Source organism: Malus domestica, chromosome 10 (assembly GCF_042453785.1).
Source record: "Malus domestica chromosome 10, GDT2T_hap1".
Lineage (NCBI taxonomy): Eukaryota > Viridiplantae > Streptophyta > Magnoliopsida > Rosales > Rosaceae > Malus > Malus domestica.
Genome location: NC_091670.1, coordinates 36539002 through 36558771, shown reverse-complemented (window position 1 = coordinate 36558771; position 19770 = coordinate 36539002). Strand labels below are relative to the sequence as shown.

The window sequence follows — 19770 nt, the reverse complement described above, 5'->3', positions numbered from 1 at the left end:
ATGGAATAGTATTAATATGAATTGAATTAAGACTTCACATTTACGAGTGAAAAGAAGTATCAACGAACTGCATTATAGAATTCATCTCTGAACTCGCAGCAGAGTTTAGATTTTGTCCTTGAACTAATTTTTCGTTATTTTATGTTCCTTATTTTACCAAAACGTGCAACATTTGTCCTTTCATGGACCAATTCTATATTTTACTCTTTTCTAGTAAGCAATGAAAACTTGAAAATTGTAATAAAAATTAGAAGTTGGAAGTTTGATCCACCACATTGACCATTTGGATATCAAAAGGGGCGAAAGGTTTATGTTCGTGTTTGATATCTGTGTTTTTCTTCTTATTTGGGCTTCTTTAAAAAAAGGAAGATTGTAACTTAAATTTAATAAATTGAATCCAACCCACGAAGAAAAAGCCCTATTGGGTCTGTCTGAGGGAGATTGGGCTGGGGCCTCACTCCTGACTAGTAAAGAAGGAAAACTGAGCCTTGAAAACAAGGCAACACTTGTCCCACATCGGTCAGTCATGCTCTTCTTCAACGCTTTATATACGTTTTCTCCATAACACTGTTTGTCCCTTCGGGGACATCCGATAAAATTGGAACGATACAGAGAAGATTAGCATGGCCCCTGCGCAAGGATGACACGCATAAATCGAGAAATGGTCCAAATTTTTTTTGCCATTTTTCCGTTGTCTTCCCGCTGTATCAAGCTACTTGCCGGAATCCAAAGGGTAAAATACATAGCTGAATGAGGTTTTGGGTTTTAAGCTACAGGGAAGTATTTTTTATCTCCAGTAATTCATTGTCTTTTGATTCTGTACAACATATAATAGTAGTGAAGCGGTTTGCAAGCACCTGAGAAGGAGGATGTATCCTCCTGTGGTCCGCAGAGGTGACTCTTAACGGTAGCATACGATATTGTAGCATCAGGTGTCCTTAATTTAACAACACGTGCATTTCTTTTTTCATATGAAGTTGAATCATTGACACGATTACTCTGTATTTGTGTCACACTTCATGTCCAATTATAATAATTAGATATTAAATTCGTCAATTTGAACACTTCATGTCCAATCATAATAATTAGGTATCAAATTCGTCAATTTGAACTTGAATGTTTGACTCTCACTCTCTCTCGACAATAAAAATGTTTCAAAAAATTGAATGTTTGAGTCCGCGTGACTTGTTTTTTATTGTTTTGCAAAGTATTTAAGTACAAAGCAAGCAACACAAATTATGATACACCGTAAATACTCATGTTATCCCTCCCACGATCTGCAAACTTGCAGTATACAAGATTATGTGGGTTTCCACATTTTGCATTGAACTTTGGACAAAACTTCACGCCTACTAATGCTAAGGAGACTCTCTTAAAAATGGGACTATTTGTCACTTCATATTTTTTTCACGATGTTCTATAAATCGGCACAGGAGTTGAAGTTAAACTATATGTACTTTGATTGAGCTGACATGTTCAACCTATATACATAAAATGCAGCATTCTAATTGATTTCCATCATCTCTCGTCCAGGAACCGTGCGGTTTAACCTTGATCCCTTCAGCGAGCATAGCGACGCTGACCTTTGGGAAGCTCTAGAGAGGGCACATCTAAGGGATGTCATCATCTCTCGGTCTGGATGCTGAGGTATAAGTACATCTGTTAAGTTGAAGCTGCTTAAGTGAGCATTGAAAACTGACAATTTACTAGTAAGTTTTAACCTGTCTTTCTTGCATCAAGGTTTCCGAAGGAGGCGAAAACTTTAGGGTTTAGGCAACTAATAAGTCTTGCTAGAGCATTGCTGCGAAGATCAAAGATTCTTGTTCTTGATGAAGCAACTGCTGCTGTCGACGTTGGGACTGATGCTCTTATCCAGAAAACCATTCGCGAAGAGTTCAAATCGTGCACCATGCTCGTTATTGCTCACAGATTAAATACCATAACTGACTGTGATCGAATTCTGGTTCTGGATGCCGGTCAGGTATGTGCCCTCACTTTAATGCAAGCAGGAATCCTTGTATGAGCCCGTCATATATAACCTCCCTCTCAGGATATGCATTTAAGTTCCGCTATGTAACAACGGTTCCACGTGCATTTTGTGAGAGGAAGATTGTATCGGGCTCATACAATAATATTTTACCAATTTTCCGAGTACTTAAAACTCATAACTTTCGTCCTCTCCATTTAGGTCCTGGAACATGACTCCCCAGACAAACTCCTATCAAACGAAGAGAGTGCCTTCTCCAAGATGGTCAAGAGAACGGGACCTGCGAATGCTGAGTACTTGCGCGGCCTGGTATTCGGAGGTAAACAGAATAAGGTGGTTAGTGTTGTGATTGGCTCATATAATTATGAGTTGACAACAATTTCATCTCAACCATGTGGAGTGCTAGCTACTTTCGGCTAAAGAAAAGGACAAAGGAAAAGGGAGACATCTACTTTTGGCTAAAGAAAGGGACAAAGAAAAAGGAAGACATCATCATGTCTAGCCCTTGATTTGTGGCCTTTTCAAAGGTGGTTTTCTTTTGTTGTTATAAGTGGAAGGATTTGCCGAAGGATGAAAAGGCTTGCCGAGTGAGAGGGTAAGCACCAGAGAGCATCCAAGGGGGAGAGCATTCGGCTCTCCCATGGGAAAGCATGGGCATGGGTGAGAGAAAATCAAGAGAGCTAGAGTGAAAAGTATTCTAGTGAAAGAACTCTTGGGGTAGAGTGAGGCTCTTGGGAAAATTCTATGAGTGGGTGTACAAGGGATTTGAGATTAGGTTATGTCGATTTAACTCATGTGTACTTGTACTGTTATTTTCATAGTGAAGAGCAATATCTCTCCGGAGACGTAGGCAGGATTTTTGCCGAACCTCGTAAATTTCTCGGTGTCTTTATTTCTTGTATTTTATTCTGTTCAACTGAGTGTGATTTGGTGAGGTTGTAATCTGAATCTCATTTCCGCACTGATAAACGGGCCAAGGCACAACAGTTAGAAACCGAACGGAGCTGCTGGCTGGTCAGAGCCAGAGGGGATGGTTAGCCTCTTCGCGCTGGGCCGCTGCTGCCCAGTTAGCCTTAGCTGTTAGTCTCAATTCTTTGTAAAACGACCTTCGAGGGATGGACATTGAAGACAAAAACAATATCCTCATGAAAACAAATGATGCAGTAATAACACTGCAGGGAGTTTTGGAAGGGAAGCATGACACAGAGATTGACGACACACTGAATCAACACCATATACCAAGGGAAGGATGGTGGTCAGCTTTCTTCAGAGTAGTAGAAGGTAAAATCTTGAACTCATTCATAATATACACACATATGTACATGTATACATTGTAATACATAGAAGTACAAAACCATGTATGTTGATGCCGCAAAATGGTTTGACGAACACAAATGATATAGCGGAGATATTTGCGTCAAGAGGGGAGCATTCCACAATCACCACCAAGCCTTATCCCACTAGGTGGGGTCGGCCGTATGAATTCTAGAACGTGACTGCACTCGGTTTTGCCCCGAGTCTTCCATTAGCTTAAAGTACTTCATATCTTTTCTTGAAAGAGACTAAGAAAACATATGGAGTACTCGAGCTAATGAAATACTTGGCATAAAATCGAGCGCAGTGGCATTCTAGAGTGCATACAACCGACTCCACTTAGTGTGATAAGGCTTGGTGGTGGTGGTTGTAGAGTGCTCCCCTCTTGATGTCTAAAAATTCTAGTGTCTAAGTTCAAGTGTGCTTTTCTTGTTTGGGAAATGGTTTTCTCACAAGCAACTTTTCCCCTTGCACATTCATGTTCATTTCTAGCCTTTGAATTGAACAAATCAAGAAACACAAATGATCAATCTGCATAAGAAGAAAAGGAGTGTACGGAAATCAACTTCCTTTCGATTTTTCGTTATCAAATCTTTGGCTTTTTGTTTCAGGTATGGCTGCGATGGGCAGGCTGGCTCACAACAGACCTCACCCGTTAGAAGATGATTTCGAAGACAAAGCCATAGATTGGAGTTGAATACAGAGCAAAAAATGTTTCATATTTGTATGGGCCAAGGATTTTTAGATGTCCAAATTGCAACAAGCAGAAAAGAGTTATCATCTCTGCTTGTAGCTACAATTCCTAAATTGTTATAACATCCTTAAATCTATATCTTCGAAAGAAAAAAAATTCACTTCTTTTTGCAAGTATGAGTACTTCTTAGTATTATTTTGACATTCTTTTGCTAATTTTCGATTCAAATGATTCCGAAGAAAAAGTAATCAAAGCTGTAACTACATTCCGATGCGATTTACAAACGTCCCCTCGCCCCCCTCTTCAGTTTCTTGGGACAGAAATGGTTGATAGGGCAATACAGCACTAACTGCATCTTAAAAAAGCAATTAAGATCAGCCAATCTAACAAAATCCTCAGGATTGTAATGAATAACATCTTCAACTACGTCGATAACCTGCTAGGCCCTCAGTATAAATCTATGAAGTTGAGGGAAGTGCAATTTCAGAAGTGGAATCAAAACCATCAGCTGGTTTAATGTGCCCACAAACAGACTCAATGGCTTCCACATAGAGATTTGAAGACGTCATTAACGCTTGGAATACATTAGGAAGGCGGGTTTTCAGGTTTTCCAACGTCATGGCCCTACTAACCTGGACCGAGTTAAGATATTTAGCCCTCTCGCTGTCCACTTGCTTCTTTAAGGCTTCGATTTTAGCACGCTTAAGTGACAACGGATGCTTAGGGCCTAAACTGGAGTACAAATCTTCGGCAGTGCTCCTTTCCTCCATCTCAACTAATGAATCTGACTCCTTTTGCAGCCTTTTGTCAAGTTTCTCGTATTTTTTCTGCAGATTGTGCTCCTCTTCTTGCTGCATGAGAATCGAGTGGATGGCTAATAGAAGGCTCTTGATGGCCTCCGCTGCCTCCTGCAAGCACGAAAAAGCATAAAAAGTTAAAGCTCCCCACATAAAACAGCACATGAGGTAATTTATAGTTTCAGAGGTATAAGTACAACACCAAGCACAAACTAGGTTAAGCAATAGAATGGTTCGTAATGGTAATCAGTTATCCTTAACTTCAAAATGCTTACGAGGATACCTCAGCATCTAATTCCCATATCTTAGTAGATCTTGATCGCCTAATACCTCAGCATCTAATACTCTATCGAACACCCTCTCCATTCTCATCATATCAACAAGAAATGCACGTAAATTTGTTTTTCTGTCAAAAGCCAACCACATGTTTTGCCTCAGCACAGCAAACGTCCAACTTCTTGTATTTTGTTATACAAGTGAGAAAGACTGAAAAACATAGACCGGGTCGTCCTTTCCACTACCATGTGCAATTTACCTTCCTCCGACCAAACGAGTAATGGGAACATATCTAATGGTGCACTCCGCTTTTAGCAACAACATTTATATAGTAGCTCGTAGATAAGATCATCAAGAATTTTCTTTTTAGGAACGTTAGATTTTCTGGAAAATCAGTGATAGCCAACAAAAGGTTATAACAGAAGTACCTTATCTTGTAATCTTTCAAAGGCAAGATTCCATTGTTCACATATGCGGTGAACAGAAGATGAGTACAGACTCTTTCGATCATCGCTGACAAGACTGTCAGTAAGTTGGATCCACCCGGAAAGTGTTCTAACATACTCTTTTTGAGATTTTATGACTTTGCCAAAGCTGTTGTACCAACAAGAGACCTCGGTTTCTAGTTGAACTGCAGCTTGGCGATGATGGTTGCTACTCAAGTCTAGCTTTTCAATATCAGTAAGAATATTCAACTGCTGGGAAAAATAATGCTGAGCTCGGTGACATTCATACATCGTTCTCCACAAGTGCAAAAGCCTGCAAGAGGGCCATACAAAGAAGACATCTCAGGATACAAATAAGCAGGGAAGTGTTTCAACACATTCCATTAAAAGGTGCAGAAGGGCAGTTGACAATTCCATCTTCAGGGTAAGGCAACTTTAATTCTGAAGACAAAACAAATACGATTAAATCAAGCTTTTCTTCGGTAAAAGGGTGCTTAGGGATAAAACAACTTCTTGTTCCATGTATTCGCTACTTGGTTGGTATCAACTAGAAAGACTACTAAACACCCTGCTGTATGCAAGAGAAAAGTGTGAAGGAAAGAGTACTAATGACATTTATAGAACCATGAGGAGGATATGATATCATCACGGTCTGATAACTAAGGTGACAGATGAATGAGAACAGAAAAAAATGATAATTTGAGTCATCGTGACGAACAATTTTCCCTGAGTGATCAAGAGTACTTTATACATTCTACTGTCCTACATAATTTAAAGCTAATAGAATAGCATCCATATTATTTTTCTAGACTTTCATAATCTCAACAATACCCGGAAGTTAGCGTGACCAACTGAGGATACAGCTCATTATCTATGAGCTTCACTATAGAAGAACAAGTAGTGCTGATTGAATCATGAAGACGTAAGATTTCGGACTCCAAACTCTCAACGCTTAACCGAATTTTCTCAGTCTTGGTCCAGTCATTGTTTCCATCCTCTTGTTTTTTCAGTAATTTGGATTTCCTATCGTGCTCAAATTTGGTATACTCTTCCTCCTGCACAATAAAAATGATTAAATTCTCTAGAAACAAGGCTAGCTGGAAAAGGAGGATTAGGAGGAGGGGAACGAGGCTAGTTTGTGATATTTAAATACACATTCCGATTATCTTCACTGGATACCCTAGTCAATTACTATTCTTACCTTAACTTCTTTGTAAAGTTTCTTTTCGTGATCATATAATTTTTTCAGTGTGATGCAATGAGCTCCTGGCCTGCATGGTTCATTTGGACCACTAGACTCAACCGCATCTTTAGGAAATTGAAGTGACCTAGAAGACCAGCTCCATGGGAATGCACTAAAGACCTTTGTGGAATTGGACGTCTTCCCTGTAAACCGCACAGCAAGGAAAATATGTGGAAGAGCTTAATAAGTGAAATAGCCAGTAAACACAAGTACACAGACATAGAGACTGCATTAAGCTGCACGATAACACAGTGTAAAGAACTAATACACGTGAAATTTTGACTTTAATGTGATATGTATTTTCAAGTCGGAAGTCTAAAAATTAATTTTACAAACTTCTCTACCATGCTACATTTACTTTTCTCCAACTTTGTTATAAAGTTTGTGTTTCTGTCAAAAGAAAAAATTATCAAGAAATAAAAAGAGACAACGTATAAGAGAAACCAAATCCAAAAATCGACAACATCTTACTTTGGCTTTCGCTACTACTGAGTGGCAGAAAAGTGTCCCTTCCTTTGATGTCCATAAGAACAGCAATTTCCTTTAAACCATCTGATGATTTCAGAAAATAATCATCTAACTCCTTAGCTATACCCTCCAAGGTCTTCTTGCTTCTCCATAGTCCCATGGGCACATCTGCAGTGTCCTTAGTATGCCGCTTTTTCACTGATACATCCTCCACGATGGCTTCTGCAAGCTGCAGATTCTTAGGCGGCGAATTCACAACATTAGCAACAGTTTCCTCTTCCAGTTCGTCTTCCTCAAATTCCATCTTAGTCTCTTCCCATTCTTCCTCTAGCAATTCCACCGTTTCATCATGTTTATGATGCTCTGGTGAGGAAGAGCTCAGGTTTGGAGGAGGTGGTGGAGTGCTGCTATCATCCTCAGTACGTTCTATGTATTCCTCTTGACCAACTTCTTCTCTGTGACTATCATCCAACTTTCTCGAATCAGGGCTGAAAGGTGGTGGCGGCGGGGGAGGCAAAGAGGGAGGTGGTGAAGCTGGCGACTCCAAGCCGTATGGAGCAGTATTATCAAGCTCCAACGTCTCCGACTCGGTAAATTGTCTGAGTGTTGATCCAGTGTTCCTCAATGATCTTAAATAAGCCAATTGTGCCTCAGCAAATTCACCTCTAAACCTTACCAACTGTTTCATTAGCTTCTTTCTCTCCTTGCAAACCCTCACCCTCTCTTCCTTATCAATCCTAGATGCAACACAACCCATCTTTCCAGATTAACAAATTCTACCAAAAACAACACAATCTCTTCTTCCTAGTTTCTGAAATTACAAAACCAAAACTTCCACATCCAATTTTTAACTACTTTGAGAACTCATCATATCAAGAAACTACAGTAGAAGAACTTCCACATCCAATTTTCACAATTTCCACTACATGCATTCCTTTTAATCTGGTCACTGAAAATAATAATAAATAAATAAAAACCCAACAAATTCAAAATCTTCATAAACCAGGAGGCTTCAGAGGTTGTAGAAGTAACAAGAAAAAGAGAAAAAGTAAAGTGGGTACCTTTCTTCTCAGTGAATTTTCAAGCATACACAGATAAAGTTGGCATCTTTCACCAGTGAATCAAAGGTCTCATCCTCCAAATCATGAATCTGCTATCTTTGCACTACATGCATCCATACTTCCAGAGCTTCAAGTCCCCAAAGAAAACAAAAATATCAGTAAAAAAAAAAAGTTACCTACTTCCCAAAATCTCCATATCCCCCATAATCAAACAGAACTGGAATTAAAAAAATAATAAATGGGTTTTGGAGCAGCTTTTCAGAGAAGTGTTTTTCCTGCCAAGCAGTTCCAGAAATGTGTTTGAAAATGCTACCTTTTTTGTTTGGTTACATAAAAATTTGAACGTTCATAAAATAAATAAACATATTAATTAAAAAAATGGAAAGCAAAAAACAAGATAAACAATTCTCCCGACATGGAAACTGTTATAGAAAGAAAGAAGAGCAGAGATTTGCCTTGCCCAGAAAAAACTACAGCAGTAAAACGACACTCACTGCTATTAGTAGTAGCAGGGATTTGAGCTTTCAAAACGTTGTGACAGGAAGTTGAATCTTCTTCAACAATTGTGCGTTGCCTTTTCCATGCTTTTCAAGTGGAGACCATTCTCCAAGCACACAGAGAAGCGAGAGAAAGCAAGGAGAGAGAGATGAGCTCGAGACCCAAGAGAGAAAGAGAAGCATTCAAGGACAAGAGCGAGGAAGATGGCGCACTTTAGCACAACATATAAAAATACTTACCCAAGAAGCAGAAATTTTTCAGTGTGATCGATACATTGTATGATACATCACGTGTACTAAATAAATAACATGATATGTGTGTTAAAAAGTTAATAACTTAAAAAATAAAATTTTCTATCATTTATATAAAAATACATGATGTATCTCTGTGCTTCGGTTACAATAAAAAATTTCTCCCAAGAAGCAACTCACGATCATGAATGACAGACATGATTTCCAATTGGGAAGGCCACTCCACCAATTGCAACACTGCTGCCCAACAGGACTAGAGTGTGTTACCCTCGGTGCATTTTAGCAAAGAGAGGTAAAACTACAAGTTATTGAGTGTGAATTCTACATTAGAAAATTAACCTTTTCGTTTCAACAGTCAACGTTACTCAATATGTATTTTTACGTGTTAGGCTAACGTGATTTGTCTCATGTTAAGCCTAATGGCAATATGTTATTACGTCATTCAGTATATGTTGTATACGTATTAAACTTAAATGACATCGCGCACAAAAAAAATTATTGAATGTGTAAATCTTACATCAGCATGTAATTTATTTATGATGATATATCAACTTATTTTACTCAAGATATAAAGTAAATTATTATATTACATGACTGCTGGTAGTTTCGTATGACGTGAGTGAAACCTAGAGGTGCGCATTCTAGCATGCAAAAGAGGGCCGAGGAGATGGGTGGCTTTGTTCATAAAGCTCCCACTACAATTTTTCCAGTTTGTGTTTAAAAAGCTCTTTTGCTATCTTCTTTCCGCTGTTGGCTTTTTCTCTACTTTTTTCGTTCTCTCAAGTATTTTAATTGTAATTAAGTTGTAATAACTTTTATTTCTTAGGTACTAAGAAAGCATGATATGTGGTGTTTCTAGGCTTCCACCATTACTAGGGTTTGCTGAAAAATATTCAAAACTTACGTTGAATAACAATTATTATGAATTGAATTAAAGTTTAGAAAACTAAAAGAATTCAGAAAACTACTTTTCTAAAGTACCAAAGTTCACTTTTCGAAAGATTTCTTAAGTTGTGAATTCATCGCTCTTTTTATAATGTCGTGTTTATACACGTTGTCCAATCAATAAAAAAATATTCAAAACTTACGTTGTTATCATGAATTAAATTAAAGTTTAGAAAACTAAAAGAATTCAGAAAACTACTTTTCTAAAGTACCAAAGTTCACTTTTCGAAAGATTTCTTAAGTTGTGAATTCATCGCTCTTTTTATAATGTCGTGTTTATACACGTTGTCCAATCAATAAAAAAATATTCAAAACTTACGTTGTTATCATGAATTAAATTAAAGTTTAGAAAACTAAAAGAATTCAGAAAACTACTTTTCTAAAGTACCAAAGTTCACTTTTCGAAAGATTTCTTAAGTTGTGAATTCATCGCTCTTTTTATAATGTCGTGTTTATACACGTTGTCCAATCAATAAAAAAATCCGGGGGATGGTTCATGAATTTGAAATCAATCTACGGGTTAAGAAGTTGGAGTAAGGAGTTGTTTTGAAAAATCTAAAATTGGAAAGGCTTTTTTATAATTTATGAAAATTGAATAATGACCTAAAGATATCCATTAAACAAAGTCTAAAAAAATGAATCAATCGTTGGATTCATTTCAATTTATAGAATAAGAACAAGTGATTGCTGAAATTTGCGCGGAAGCATGTACTTTAAATTTTAAAGAGATGGGTCGAATAGGCTTCTAGCAATCCAATAATATTATGATTATTGAATATTCTATATTTAATTATCAAATAGTATTCATGTGAATTGAATTTAAAACTTCACATCTACGAGTGGAAATAAGTATCAACAAACTGCATTTAGAATTCGTGCTAAACTCGCATCCGAGTTTAGAATCGTCGTTTAACTAATATTTCTTTCATTTACATTCTTTAATTTATCAAAACATGCACCATTCATCCTTCTGGCGGATGCATTCAGCCTTATCGTTAAAAAAGCCATGTGACGCGTTTTTCAGGAGTATATCGGATAGCACACCAATCCACTTTTATTTATTTTTTTAAATTTCAAAACTCACAACCCAAAAAGGAATGCAACACTTGTTTTATTTACTTTCCTCCTGTATTGGACCACAGGGGGTGTGTTGCCGTAGTTGCCGTCCCAATTGACCTAAGCAATGACTTGTGCTCGGAAGGATTTGTGGATGTTGGTGGTACAAGTAAAGCTTCTGTGCAGTTTTCCTCTAGTTAATTCAACACACAATACTAAGGATGTTGAGGGAGACTATGTTGATGTTAAAGGTACAATATTTATAGACATTAAACGTCATATCATATGGAGGATAGAACACAACGAACCTTACCGGAACTTTCAACTCGTCTAAGAAAAATGAGGACAACACTGTAAAGATTGAACGCGTGAGCTATTCTCTAACAAGTTGGTGATAGTGTTGGGTGGTTCCTCAAGCACGTGATCTATCCCTTGAATCTCCTTCAAATATAATGCATGCATGCATGTGAACCATCAGCTCCACCTGAAATGGTGATCGCACTCCTTCAACTCTTCCCGCCATCATTGCCACAATAGCACCGCCAACATCTCGCACCCATGCCCATTTGCTCAAAATAACCTCCATCTATTTTTGTGAGCATTTTCCCTCTTCTCTTCTCTCCCAATGTATCGTTGAAAAATACACCTCATGTGTGTAGCACGAGCCTTTTTGAACAAAAAAGCTGACAACATTCACCAAAAGAACGAATGATGCTTATTTTGGTAAATCAAGAGACGTAAATTAACGAAAAAGTAGTTGAGAAACAAATTCTAAACTAGGGTGTGAATTCGTGGACGAATTCTATATTTTACTCTTTTCTAGTAAGCAATGAAAACTTGAAAATTGTAATAAAAATTAGAAGGAGAAGTTTGATCCACCCATTGACCATTTGGCTATCAAAAGGGGCGAAAGGTTTATGTACGAGTTTGATATCTTTGTTTTACTTCTTCTTTGGGCTTCTCTAGGAAAAGGAAGATTGTAACTTAAATTTAATAAATTGAATCCAACCCACGAAGAAAAGGCCCAATTGGGTCTGTCTGAGGGAGATTGGGCTGGGGCCTCACTCCTGACGAGTAAAGAAGGAAAACTGAGCCTTGAAAACAAGGCAACACTTGTCCCACATCGGTCAATCATGCTATTCTTCAACGCTTTATATACTTTTCCTCCATAGCACTGCTTGTCCCTTCGGGGACATCCGATAAAATTGGAACGATACAGAGAAGATTAGCATGGCCCCTGCGCAAGGATGACACGCATAAATCGAGAAATGGTCCAAATTTTTTTTGCCGTTTTTCCGTCGTCTTCCCTCTGTATCAAGGTGCTTGTCTGAATCCGAAGGGTAAAATACATAACTGAATGAGGTTCTGGGTTTTAAGCTATGGGGAAGTATCTCTTATCTCCAGTAATTCATTGTTTTTTTAATCTGTACAACATATGATAGTAGTGAACCCGTTTGCAAGAACCTGAGGAGGATGTATCCTCTCGTGGTCCACGACAGCGACTCTTAACGGCAGCATACGACGTTGTAGCATCCCGTGTCTTTAATTTAACAACATGTGCAATTCTTTTTTCATATGAAGTTGAATCATTAACACGATTACTTTGTATTTGTGCTGAGAAAATACTTCTCTCACACTTCATGTTTAATCATAATAATTAGGTATCAAATTCGCCATTAAAGTAAGTTGAACTTGAATGTTTTACTCTCTCTCTCTCTCTCTCTCTCTCTCTCTCTCATTGACTAGACAATGAAATACTTCTCTCACACTTCATGTTTAATCATAATAATTAGGTATCAAATTCGCCATTAAAGTAAGTTGAACTTGAATGTTTTACTCTCTCTCTCTCTCTCTCTCTCTCTCTCTCTCTCATTGACTAGACAATAAAAACGTTTCAAAAAATTGAATGTTCGAGTCCGCTTGACTACTTGTTTATTGTTTTGCAAAGTAATTAAGAAGTAAAAAGCAAACAACACAAATTATGATACACTATATATACTCATGTTATCCCTCCCACGCTCTGCAAACTTGCAGAATACAAGATTATGTAGGTTTCCACATTTTGCATTGAACTTGACAAAACTTCACACCTACGTATGCTAGGGAGACACGAGAGTTAATGTTAAACTATGAGGTGGTAGAAAGTCTTCTTAGCATTTATCTGTTTTAGTCCCATATATTTAGTTCAACCTCAAGTGAAAACAAATAAAAAAACAAGTTGAATGATGCTAAGGCATTTCACGTTTCTTTTTATAATATTTTGATTGTATTTCTTACCTTTATGTTTGGTTTTGCAACTCGTTATAAGGAGATAAATTTCGGTAAGATTGTCTGATTAAGGTAGCTCACGCATCTAGTAGATCAATGTAAGGCCATGCCTAACCAAAATACACGAGCTTTTCAACTTTGGTCACAGCTGCCTAGCTGCCTAGCTAATCACTTGGAGAGACACCCCTATTGTGATCAGAAGTGGAATCAAAACCATCAGCTGGTTTAATGTGCCCACAAACAGACTCAATGGCTTCCACATAGAGACTTGAAAACGTCATTAACGCTTGGAATACATTAGGAAGGCTCGTTTTCAGGTTTTCCAACGTCATGGCCTTACTAACCTGGACCGAGTTCAGATATTTAGCCTTCTCGCTGTCCACTTGCTTCTTTAAGGCTTCGATTTTAGCACGCTTAAGCGACAACGGATGCTTAGGGCCTAAACTGGAGTACAAATCTTCGGCAGTGCTCCTTTCCTCCATCTCAACTAATGAATCTGACTCCTTTTGCAGCCTTTTGTCAAGTTTCTCGTATTTTTTCTGCAGATTGTGCTCCTCTTCTTGCTGCATGAGAATCGAGTGGATGGCTAATAGAAGGCTCTTGATGGCCTCCGCTGCCTCCTGCAAGCACGAAAAAGCATAAAAAGTTAAAGCTCCCCACATAAAACAGCACATGAGGTAATTTATGGTTTCAGAGGTATAAGTACAACGCCAAGAACAAACTAGGTTACGAAATAGAATGGTTCATAATAGTGATCAGTTATTCTTAACTTCAAAATAATTGCGAGGATTTGAACTATATCTAATTGATTCATCTAACTTCCATATCTTAGTACATCTTGATCGCCTAATACCTCAACATCTAATACTCTTTATCAAATACCCTCTCCATTCTCATCATATGCAACAAGAAATGCACGTCAATTTGTTTTTCCGTCAAAGGCCAACCACATGTTTTGCCTCAGCACAGCAAACGTCCAACTCCTTGTATTTTGTTATACAAGTGAGAAAGACTGAAAAACAGGTCGTCCTTTCCACTACCATGTACAATTTACCTTCCTCCGACCAAACGAGCAATGGGAACATATCTATTGGTGCACTCCACTTTTAGTGACAACATTTATATAGTAGCTCATAGTAGATAAGATCATCAAGAATTTTCTTTTTAAGAACGTTAGATTTTCTGGAAAATCAGTGATATCCAACATAAGGTTATAACAGAAGTACCTTATCTCGTAATCTTTCAAAGGCAAGATTCCATTGTTCACATATGCGGTGAACAGAAGATGAGTACAGACTCTTTCGATCATCATCGACAAGACTGTCAGTAAGTTGGATCCACCTGGAAAGTGTTCTAACATACTCTTTTTGAGATTTTATGACTTTGCAGAAGCTGTTGTACCAACAAGAGACCTCGGTTTCCAGTTGAACTCCAGCTTGGCGATGATAGTTGCTACTCAAGTTTAGCTTTTCAATATCAGTAAGAATATTCAACTGCTGGGAAACATAATGCTGAACTCGGTGACATTCATACATCGTTCTCCACAAGTGCAAAAGCCTGCAAGAGGGCCATACAAAGAAGACATCTCAGGATACAAATAAGCAGGGAAGTGTTTCACCACATTCCATTGAAAGGTGCAGAAGGGCAGTTGACAATTCCATCTTCAGGGTAAAGCAACTTTAATTCTGAAGACAAAACAAATACAATTAAATCAAGCTTTTCTTCAGTAAAAGGGTAATTTGAGTCATCGTGACGAACAATTTTCCCTGAGTGATCAAGAGTACTTTATACATTCTACTGTCCTACATAATTTAAAGCTAATAGAATAGCATCCATATTATTTTTCTAGACCAAGAAAAAAACAATGGCTTTCATAATCTCAACAATACCCAGAAGTTAGCGTGACCAACTGAGGATACAGCTCATTATCTATGAGCTTCACTATTGAAGAACAAGTAGTGCTGATTGAATCCTGAAGAGGAAAGATTTCAGACTCCACACTCTCAACGCTTAACTGAATTTTCTCAGTCTTGGTCCGGTCATTGTTTTCATCCTCTTGTTTTTGCAGTAATTTGGATTTCCTATCGTGCTCGAATTTGGTATACTCTTCCTCCTGCACAATAAAAATGATTAAATTCTCTAGAAACAAGGCTAGCTGGAAAAGGAGAATTAGGAGGAGAGGAACGAGGCTAGTTTGTCATATTTAAATACACATTCCAATTATCTTCACTGGATACACTAGTCAATTACTATTCTTACCTTAACTTCTTTGTAAAGTTTCTTTTCGTGATCATATAATTTTTTCAGTGTGATGCAATGAGCTCCTGGCCTGCATGGTTCATTTGGACCACTAGACTCAGCCTCATCTTTAGGAAATTGAAGTGACCTAGAAGACCAGCCCCATGGGAATGCACTAAAGACCTTTGTGGAATTCGACCTCTTCCCTGTAAATCGCACAGCAAAGAAAATATGTGGAAGAGCTTAATAAGTGAAATAGCCAGTAACCACAAGAACACAGACATAGAGACTGCATTGAGCTGCACGATAACACAGTGTTGTAAAGAACTAATACATGTGAAAATTTGACTTTGCTGTGATATGTATTTTCGAGTTAGAAGTGTAAAAATTAATTTTACAAACTTCTCTACCATGCTACATTTACTTTTCTCCAACTTTGTTATAAAGTTTGTGTTTCTGTCAAAAGAAAAAATCATCAAGAAATAAAAAGAGACAACGTATAGGAGAAACCAAATCCAAAAATCAACATCTTACTTTTGCTTTCGCTACTACTGAGTGGCAGAAAAGCGTCCCTTCCTTTGATGTCCATAAGAACAGCAATTTCCTTTAAACCATCTGATGATTTCAGAAAATAATCATCTAACACCTTAGCTATACCCTCCAAGGTCTTCTTGCTTTTCCACAGTACCATGGGCACATCTGCAGTGTCCTTAGTATGCCGCTTTTTCACTGATACATCCTCCACGATGGCTTCTGCGAGCTGCAGGTTCTTAGGCGGCAAATTCACAACATTAGCAACTGTTTCCTCTTCCTGTTCGTCTTCCTTAAATTCCATCATAGTCTTTTCCCATTTTTCCTCTAGCGATTCCACAGTTTCATCAGGGCTCAAAGGTGGTGGCGGCGGAGGAGGAGGCAAAGGGGAAGATGGTGAAGCTGGCGACTCCAAGCCGTATGGAGCAGTATTATCAAGCTCCAACGTCTCCGACTCGGTAAATTGTCTGAGTGTTGATCCAGTGTTCCTCAATGATCTTAAATAAGCCAATTGTGCCTCAGCAAATTCACCTCTAAACCTTACCAACTGTTTCATTAGCTTCTTTCTCTCCTTGCAAACCCTCACCCTCTCTTCCTTATCAATCCTAGATGCAACACAACCCATCTTTCCAGATTAACAAATTCTACCAAAAACAACACAATCTCTTCTTCCTAGTTTTTGAAATTACAAAACCAAAACTTCCACATCCAATTTTTAACTACTTTGAGAACTCATCAGATCAAGAAACTACGGTAGAAGAACTTCCACATCCAATTTTCACAATTTCCACTACATGCATTCCTTTTAATCTGGTCACTGTAAATAGTAATAAATATATAAAAACCCAACAAATTCAAAATCTTCATAAATCAGAAGGCTCCAGGAATCAGAGGTTGTAGAAGTAACAAGAAAAAGAGAAAAGGTAAAGTGGGTACCTTTCTTCTCAGTGAATTTTCAAGCATACACAGATAAGGTTGGCATCTGTCACCAGTGAATCAAAGGTCTCATCCTCCAAATCATGAATCTGCTATCTTTGCACTGCATGCATCCACACTTCCAGAGCTTCAAGTCCCCAAAGAAAACAAAAATATCAGTAAAAAAAAGTTACCCACTTCCCAAAATCTCCATATCCCCCATAATCAAACAGAACAGGAATTAAAAAATAAATGGGTTTCTGAAATTACAAAACCAAAACTTCCACATCCAATTTTCAACTACTTTGAGAACTCATCATATCAAGAAACTACAGTAGAAGAACTTCCACATCCAATTTTCACAATTTCCACTACATGCATTCCTTTTAATCTGGTCACTGTAAATAGTAATAAATATATAAAAACCCAACAAATTCAAAATCTTCATAAACCAGAAGGCTTCAGGAATCAGAGGTTGTAGAAGTAACAAGAAAAAAGAAAAAGTAAAGTGGGTACCTTTCTTCTCAGTGAATTTTCAAGCATACACAGATAAGGTTGGCATCTTTCACCAGTGAATCAAAGGTCTCATCCTCCAAATCATGAATCTGCTATCTTTGCACTGCATGCATCCACACTTCCAGAGCTTCACGTCCCCAAAGAAAACAAAACTATCAGTAAAAAAAAGTTACCCACTTCCCAAAATCTCCATATCCCCCATAATCAAACAGAACTGGAATTAAAAAATAAATAAAAATAAATGGGTTTTAGCGCAGCTTTTCAGAGAAGTGTTTTTCCTGCCAAGCAGTTCCAGAGATGTGTTTAAAATGCTACCTTAATGGAAAGCAAAAAAAACAAGATAAACAATGCTTCTGACATGGAAACTGTTAGAGAGAGAAAGAAGAGCAGAGATTTGCCTTGCCCAGAAAAAAACTACAGCGGTGAAACGACACTCACTGCTATTAGTAGTAGCAGGGATTTGGGCTTTCAAAAAGTTGCGACAGAAAGTAGAATCTTCTTCAACAAATGTGTGTTGCCTTTTCCATGCTTTTCCAGTGGAGACCATTCTCCAAGCACACAGAGATGATAGAGAAAGCAAGGAGAGAGAGAGAGAGAGATGAGCATCCAAGGACGAGAGACATATAAAAATACATGGTTTCCTTTGGGGAAGGCCACTCCACCAATTGCAACAGTGCTGCCCAAAAGGACTAGAGAGTGTGTTACCCCTCGGTCCATTTTAGCAATGAGAGGTAAAACTACAAATTATTGAGAATGTGAATTCTACCTTACAAAATTAACATCTTAGTTCCAACCGTTCACGTTACTCAATATGTATTTATACGTGTTGGCTTACGTGATCTCTCTCGCAAGTTAAGCCTAATGGCAATATGCTCTTACGTTATCCAGTATGTGTTGTACACGTGTTAAATTTAAGTGACGTCGCACAAAAAAAAGATTGTTGAGTATGTAAATCGTACATCAGCATGTAATTTATCATGATACATCAACTTATTTTACTCAAAATATAAAGTAAATTAATAACATTACATGACCGTGTTATGCTGGTAGTTTCGTATGACGTGCGTGAAACCTAAAGGTGCGCATTCGAGCATGCAAAAGAGGGCCGAGGAGATGCTGGGTGGCTTTGTTCAGAAAGCTCCCACTACAATTTTTCCAGTTTGTGTTTAAAAAGCTCTTTTGCTGTATCTTTTCTTTCCGCTGTTGGCTTTTTCTCTACTTTTTTCGTTCTCTCAAGTATTTTAATTGTAATTAAGTTGTAAAAAATAAAATATAATTTAAAAAGTTGTAATAACTTTTACTTCTTAGGTACTAAGAAAGCATGATATGTGGTGTTTCTAGGCTTCTTCCATTACCAGGGTTTGCTGAAAAATATTCAAAACTTACGTTGAATAACAATTATCATGAATTGAATTAAAGTTCAGAAAATTAAAAGAATTCAGAAAATTACTTTTCTAAAGAACGTTCACTTTTCGAAATACCTTTTAGGTTGTGAATTCATCTCTCTTTTTATAATGTGGTGTTTATACACGTTATACAATCAATAAAAAAATCCGGGGGATGGTTCATGAATTTGAAATCAATCTATGGGTTAAGAAGTTGGAGTAAGGAGTTGTTTTGAAAAATCTAAAATTGGAAATGCTTTTTATAATTTATGAAAATTGAATAATGACCTAAAGATATCCATTAAACACAGTTTAAAAAAATGAATCAATTTATAGAATAAGAACAAGTGATTGCTGAAATTCGTGCGGAAGCATCTACTTTAAATTTTAAAGAGAGGATTCGAATAGGCTTCTAGCAATCCAATAATATTATGATTATTGAATATTCTATATTTAACTATCAAATAGTATTCATGTGAATTAAATTTAAAACTTCACATCTACGAGTGGAAATAAATATCAATAAACTGCATTTAGAATTTGTCCTAAACTCGCATCCGAGATTAGATTAGTCGTTTAACTAATATTTCGTTAATTTACATCCTTTAATTTATCAAAACGTGCACCATTCATCCTTATGGTGGATGCAGTCAACCTTCTCGTTAAACGTGCATCATTCAGTGTGACCGGTATATGAAATAGTGTACCACATGTCACTATACAAATGGTGGAATATTTATGTTAAAAAATTAATAACTTAAAAAATAAAATTTCCTATCACTTATATAAAAACACCTGGCGGACCTCTCATGTTCCGGTCACAATAAAAAAAATTTCATTTTTTCAGGAGTACATTGGATAGCACACCAATCCACTTTTAT

At 37.4% G+C, this 19770-nt stretch overlaps 2 protein-coding genes, 1 long non-coding RNA gene and 2 other non-coding genes across 7 annotated transcripts; 3 read left to right on the top strand and 2 right to left on the bottom strand.

Moving 5' to 3' along the window:
• Positions 1 to 573: 573 nt before the first annotated feature.
• Positions 574 to 676, top strand: LOC114819338 (U6 spliceosomal RNA). Its single transcript, XR_003766395.1, has one exon. It is a non-coding gene; the product is annotated as a U6 spliceosomal RNA (small nuclear RNA).
• A 1885-nt stretch (positions 677 to 2561) lies between these two features.
• LOC114827757 (uncharacterized) lies at positions 2562 to 4168 on the top strand. The gene is made up of 2 exons (XR_011572108.1): positions 2562 to 3268; positions 3913 to 4168. It is a non-coding gene; the product is annotated as an uncharacterized lncRNA (long non-coding RNA).
• Positions 4169 to 4187: 19 nt separating this feature from the next.
• LOC139188809 (protein ALTERED PHOSPHATE STARVATION RESPONSE 1-like) lies at positions 4188 to 9032 on the bottom strand. 2 transcript variants are annotated; one of them, XM_070806658.1, is made up of 7 exons: positions 8781 to 9032; positions 8287 to 8413; positions 7229 to 8174; positions 6716 to 6900; positions 6346 to 6569; positions 5497 to 5827; positions 4188 to 4903 (listed from the first exon to the last, which is right to left on the bottom strand). In XM_070806658.1, the coding sequence occupies exons 3-7, from the start codon at positions 7980 to 7982 to the stop codon at positions 4454 to 4456; spliced, it is 1944 nt and encodes a 647-aa protein (XP_070662759.1). In that variant the 5' UTR covers positions 7983 to 8174; positions 8287 to 8413; positions 8781 to 9032; the 3' UTR covers positions 4188 to 4453. The 2 variants fall into 2 exon arrangements, with proteins under 2 accessions (XP_070662759.1, XP_070662760.1); XM_070806659.1 differs by having other exon boundaries at positions 7229 to 7962; positions 8781 to 8989.
• Positions 9033 to 12216: 3184 nt separating this feature from the next.
• On the top strand, positions 12217 to 12319 carry LOC139189083 (U6 spliceosomal RNA). The gene has a single exon (XR_011572586.1). It is a non-coding gene; the product is annotated as a U6 spliceosomal RNA (small nuclear RNA).
• Positions 12320 to 13352: 1033 nt separating this feature from the next.
• On the bottom strand, positions 13353 to 18219 carry LOC103446128 (protein ALTERED PHOSPHATE STARVATION RESPONSE 1-like). Of its 2 annotated transcripts, none has more exons than XM_070806654.1 (8): positions 17943 to 18219; positions 17505 to 17631; positions 17010 to 17136; positions 16077 to 16890; positions 15564 to 15748; positions 15194 to 15417; positions 14531 to 14861; positions 13353 to 13924 (listed from the first exon to the last, which is right to left on the bottom strand). In XM_070806654.1, the coding sequence occupies exons 4-8, from the start codon at positions 16696 to 16698 to the stop codon at positions 13469 to 13471; spliced, it is 1818 nt and encodes a 605-aa protein (XP_070662755.1). In that variant the 5' UTR covers positions 16699 to 16890; positions 17010 to 17136; positions 17505 to 17631; positions 17943 to 18219; the 3' UTR covers positions 13353 to 13468. The 2 variants fall into 2 exon arrangements, with proteins under 2 accessions (XP_070662755.1, XP_070662756.1); XM_070806655.1 differs by having other exon boundaries at positions 17820 to 17955.
• Positions 18220 to 19770: the final 1551 nt, after the last annotated feature.

Coding starts and splice junctions, on each gene's coding strand:
- LOC103446128 (XM_070806654.1), bottom strand. CDS start 16,698: ATGGGTTGTGTTGCATCTAGGATTGATAAGGAAGAGAGGGTGAGGGTT. Junction 15,749..16,076: donor CAGTAGTAGCGAAAGCAAAA/GTAAGATGTTGA, acceptor TGCGATTTACAG/GGAAGAGGTCGAATTCCACA. Junction 13,925..14,530: donor TTGAAAGATTACGAGATAAG/GTACTTCTGTTA, acceptor TCGTGCTTGCAG/GAGGCAGCGGAGGCCATCAA.
- LOC139188809 (XM_070806658.1), bottom strand. CDS start 7,982: ATGGGTTGTGTTGCATCTAGGATTGATAAGGAAGAGAGGGTGAGGGTT. Junction 5,828..6,345: donor TTGGTCACGCTAACTTCCGG/GTATTGTTGAGA, acceptor GCCCTCTTGCAG/GCTTTTGCACTTGTGGAGAA. Junction 4,904..5,496: donor TTGAAAGATTACAAGATAAG/GTACTTCTGTTA, acceptor TCGTGCTTGCAG/GAGGCAGCGGAGGCCATCAA.